Source organism: Trematomus bernacchii, unplaced genomic scaffold, assembly GCF_902827165.1.
Source record: "Trematomus bernacchii unplaced genomic scaffold, fTreBer1.1, whole genome shotgun sequence".
NCBI classification, from domain to species: Eukaryota; Metazoa; Chordata; class Actinopteri; order Perciformes; family Nototheniidae; genus Trematomus; species Trematomus bernacchii.
Window position 1 is genome coordinate 415,530 of NW_022987708.1, and position 5,240 is coordinate 420,769.

Below are 5,240 nucleotides of genomic sequence, written 5' to 3' on the forward strand. Positions count from 1 at the left end.
TGCAGGAAATGGAAGATGAATAAAAGCACTGTTGTTAATCTGGAGATATATGCTACATGATACCAACGCCATATATTCACACCATGTGCAGTATAACTATCCATCGTGCACACCTTAACTCATGGAAAACATTAGAGTAAAATGTGGCAGAGCTGTAATGCAAAGTTGGAAGAGTGAAAATATAAAAGTAAAGGCCTATACTATAGACTGTATATATAAATAAGGCCTATACTCTCTTTTATTTGGAGCTCACGCGACCCCATTTTAGCCCATCCATTCGTCTTGTTTAAATATTTTGTAAAAAAATTAATTGTGAAAGTATCCTACAGTCTTGTTCAGATCTGTAGCTGTAGAACAGGAGTTATATCCAGGTAACTGTGGTATTCAGGATTCAGTTCAGATCGTCACCTGTTATCACTACACAGGTAGGCCTTTGCAATAAAAACCCAATCTGGAAAAAAGGAAAATTTGAAAAAAATGTAAAAGAAATACACAATATAACATTTATGAATACATTTATTTCAAAGTAGTATATTTTTAAATATGTTTTATATTTGTAATGTCTATTATTATAAACACTTGATATCTGAACACAGTCCCAGGGACGGACTCAGCAGAAACAGGAAGGAGGATTAAGACCAGCAGGCGGCAGTGATACAGCTGCAGTCAGACACCACAGAAGAAGAAGGAGAGCTACATGGCTAAGCTAAGTCGGAGTGCTTTTGAGTTTCCAGTTTGTTTTACTGACTGTTGAACTCTGGCTGCTGCTCCAGGATGCTGCTGGTTCTGTCTGAGGAACACAAGGAGCACCTCTCCTTCCTGCCGCAGGTCGACGCCGCAGGTCAGTAGCTGGTCCTGGGTCAGTAGCTGGTCCTGGGTCAGTAGCTGGTCCTAGGTCAGCCCTGGGAGATGACTGTCAGCTGACTGCAGACCTTCATCCACTGCCTCCAGCTGTCATTAAGAAATACACACTACTATACTTACTATTACCTTTCTATAACCTAAGGATCTCAAAGAAGTCTACACAGTTTCAAGCGTCGTTTACGTTATGCTTGCTTCCAGTGTGTAAACGTCTTGAGTGTGTCTAATGTGTTTATTTGAAAAAATACTTTAATTAACATGGTTAATGGATTATATAAAGGTAAAATATTATCTAATTTGCAAACGATTGATTAGCTGACCTAGATTATACCATCCCAGCGCTTTTTACCAGTTTAAATATATTTAAAAGAGAAGCATTTTCCCACTCAAATGTTTTTCAGATCCTACCTTGTGACTATAATTAATGATTAAAATGAACACTATTTGTATGCAGAATATATGTAGGCTACACACGGAGATGTGAGTGAGCTCCTTAAATGTATATCTGCCTCATATTAAAGCTCTTCCTGAAAATCCGTAGTCCAGTCAAAAGTCTTTGAAATGTAGACCAATTTCTCTGGAAAAGTAGTATAGAAGGTTAGTTTTATAAAGAAGCATACTCAAAATAAAAGCCCCACACATCCGTCTAGCTCAATACTGTGTGTGTTTCTTCGATATAAATGAGCACCTTTCTGTGATCAACTGGGCCACTCTGTGCCACTGCTATCGAATACGTGTATGTTTAATGTGGGATCCATGGAAGTGTTATTTTGATACCGGTGAAAAGAGTAGATTCGTGCATGAAGGGCAGTGACATCAGGAGTTGTAATCTGTTGGCAGTGGTGAGAAGTACATGTTCTCAAGTACTGTACTTAAGTACAATTTAGAGATACTTAGAGGTACTTTACTTGAGTATTTCCATGTTATGCTTCTTTGTGATTTTACTCCACTACAATTCAGAGGTAAATTGTGTTTACTCCACTACATTTATTTAATACCTTTAGTTACTTTGTAGAATCAACTCTTAAATCAGACTTTAGTTCCACCTGGAGTAAATTCACAAGCTACCCTGCAGTATACAGTCATTCAAACTAGCTGCACCTTTACCAGCTTTGAGAACACTTTAATGATCAATCATTATAAAACATATCATATATATTATTCTGAAATGGACCAATCTGCACAATTACAATTTTTGCTTTTGGTATTTTAAGTATGTTTTGATGCTAATACTTTTGCACTTTTACTTGAGTAACATTTTGAATGCAGGACTTTTACTTGTATTACACTCTGGTACTTACTTAAATACAAAATCTGAGAACTTCTCCTACCTCTATCTGTGGGATAGATGTATACAAAGAAGGCAGCTCTAAGCATGTGGCTAACACCAGGGGAGCACTGGCTGCTTATTTTTTGCACTGCTTCATAATTGAACAACACTGTTGTAAAATAACAACATGAAATATGTACTTTCTACTATTAACAACTATTATTACTATTACTGTTATATATTTTAATTTTAATTGTATTTATTTATAAACTTTGCTGTTCTGATGTACATTTCCTGGCTTTGGGACAAATTGTATTTGTGATTTGTGATTCTGAATTGACACGTTAGTGCAGTGACAAAATGCATCCTTGTGTTTCTTTCCTCAGTGGTTGGGGAGTTCGGTCGCATAGCGCTGGAGTTCTTGAGGAGAGGAACCAGTCCTAAGATCTATGAGGGGGCAGCAAGTAAGAACACAGCTTTCATCACATCTTCCTTAGCAAGCAGCTCATTGGTCCACAGAGACACTACTCTGTAGGCAGCAGTGCACATTGTCATTTAGACAAACTGTATAAACAGGATTTATTAATGATGTTTTATAGTTTCCTTAACATGGAGCTTTACCCAAATGCTCATTACTTCTGGGTAAATGCTTATTGACCCACTGCTTGCAGGGAAGCTGGGTGTTTCTGTGGAAATGGTGCAGCATGGAGTGGAAGGCCTGATGTTCCTGATGACAGAGAGCTCCAAACACATGGTGACTCACACACACTCTGTTTCTCATTGTCTATAATACATGTCAATGCGCTTGATGTCAGTAGGCAAGACTTTTTCAAGCTACAACATGTAACATTTAGTGATGTGGGCCATTCTTTCTGAGTTGATAGAGGTCTATTTTTGCTGTGTGTCTATTTTTGTGTGTGTAGATCTCTGAAGTGGATTTCCTGGACTCTGTGCTAGTCTTGGGTTTCAGTGAGGAGCTAAACCAGATCCTCTTACAGGTGACTTTACTGTGTGTGATAGGTGTGTGATGAGCTGCAGAGTTTTAAACTTTGAATGAACATGTGAGCTCTTCTGTATGTTGCAGCTCTACCTTCAGCACCACACTCACATCCGCAGCATCCTGAGTCAGCTGCCCTCCAACCAGCCAGAATACCACAACCTGGAGTGGAGACTGGATGTACAGGTGTGTATTTGTTTCTTTGCATTTGCCCAATCATCAGATTATCTTTCTCTTTGTCCTGATTCATTTATATAAAAACCTGCCAGAAAATGAGCTGATCAGATTTTGTGATGTCAGAATGTTCTTTTGGGTTGTGTAACCATTAGCCAATAACCAACCAAGGAAACGCCCACCTTATCACCTGAATCTCCTCCTAGAGGGGTGGTGAGTGGCAGTTAATTTGTACTTAGAGCTACAGACACAGAATCGGCACTTTTTGTCAGCACATTATTCAATATAATGTTATGTTTGAATGAGACATTTTTTGTGCATTTCTTCGGTGGGATACTTTCAAAATCTAACTTACTCTAACTTCAATCATTTACTGAGACCTGAGCACCATCAGAACTTGTGTGCCTGCCACTATGAAATAGTGAAAAGGTGGGGTCAGAAACACTTCAGCCTTAATAAAACAACCAATTTATTTAAAACCTGTTTGCTTTTAAATATATATGAATGTCCAAGCTTTAGAAATAGCGCAAGTAGCCTTAGCCTGATGAAATTAGCTCAGCGCTAAAAGACGGCTAGCAGCTAATGTCTATATCAACTGGTATTTTGGGCACTGGTTTTGATTGAACTTCTTCTTCTATATTTTTCTCTGGTTTCCCTAACTTCTTCCGGCAGTTGGCGAGTCGTGCAGTCCGTCAGCAGGTGGTTCCCATACTGACGCTGCGTCTGCTCCTGAGTGCTGTTGGTGACGGAGTCTGTGCCCGCAGAGGGAAGGTTCTCCAGACGGACCCCAGCACCCTCCTGCACCTCATCTCCACACTGGAGGGCGCTCTGGCTGCCATGAAATCCAGCCACGCTCGGCGCATATTTCGCAACATTAAATAACCCCCCTGGTTCGTTTGTGTGTAGCCTGTGCACATCACATTACTGCCTCTCCACCTGGGTGTCTTGCCGGGCAGCTCCTGGATGGTAAAGGAGGCCTACTTCCATCAGACTGCTGGCTTTATTACCCTGGGGTCACATGTGCCTGATGCTATGGACTGTATTGTATACAAGGATTCTACAGTGCTGCTGATATTGTTTTATCAGTTTGAGATTACATGAAAATACTTTTGGTTGGTCAAAGCCAACAGTGAAGAGACAGAAAGGCCTTGACTTCCATCTGTATTAACATGACTGGAAGTACTGTATGTTTCAGCACAGCAGAGCCGTTGATTATTATTATGAATATTAACATGTGTATTCAATAAATGTTTGTATTTTCAATAGCAATGCCTACGAACCATTTATAACATGTTCAAAAAGTGTTGAAGAAAAATAAATCGCTGGTGTCATTAACTATTTGTACTGTTTCCACGCATACAATGATATTGATCGATATCTTGTTGCGTATGAGTATGAATAACCCATGCCTATGTTGATATTCCTCATAGGGACCCATCTGCCAATAGTATTATCATTCCAGGAGCAGGTCACACTCAAATCTAAAATAAATGTTTTTGCTTTTACCTGTAGCGTTTGATTAATCTAGATTTTGTTGGTGAGTTGCCTGATGTTGGAAATATTAGTGATTGTCTGCCTTCTCTCCAATATGATGGAACTAGATGGCACATGCTGTTTCCTGCTCAAAGCAAAAACAATTACCAAATAATAATAATTCAATAATTATAAATAAATAATATATAAAACATTTAAAAGAAGTTATTTGGATAATATACATGAAAATAGTAATAAGTGCACACAGTTTATTAAATGATCATAAAAGGATACAAACACATGTAAAACAAAAAAACAAAAACAAGAAGAAGAAGAATACTTTCAGATTTGGCTATCAAGACATCCAGAGCATGCCCCCATAGTAAAGAAGTGCACATGAACGCACTGATAAATAAAACATAGCACAGAAGGTGTGGTGTGCAGAGGAAGAGGAAGCAGCCCGGT

At 38.9% G+C, this 5,240-nt stretch overlaps 1 protein-coding gene across 1 annotated transcript; it reads left to right on the forward strand.

Annotated features, from left to right (window-relative positions):
• The first annotated feature begins 639 nt into the window (after positions 1-639).
• Positions 640-4,807, forward strand: commd2 (COMM domain containing 2). Its single transcript, XM_034140852.1, has 6 exons — positions 640-841; positions 2,518-2,595; positions 2,803-2,885; positions 3,055-3,129; positions 3,216-3,314; positions 3,975-4,807. Exons 1-6 carry the CDS (start codon positions 775-777, stop codon positions 4,182-4,184), a joined length of 612 nt encoding a protein of 203 aa, XP_033996743.1. The 5' UTR covers positions 640-774; the 3' UTR covers positions 4,185-4,807.
• The last annotated feature ends 433 nt before the right edge of the window (positions 4,808-5,240 follow it).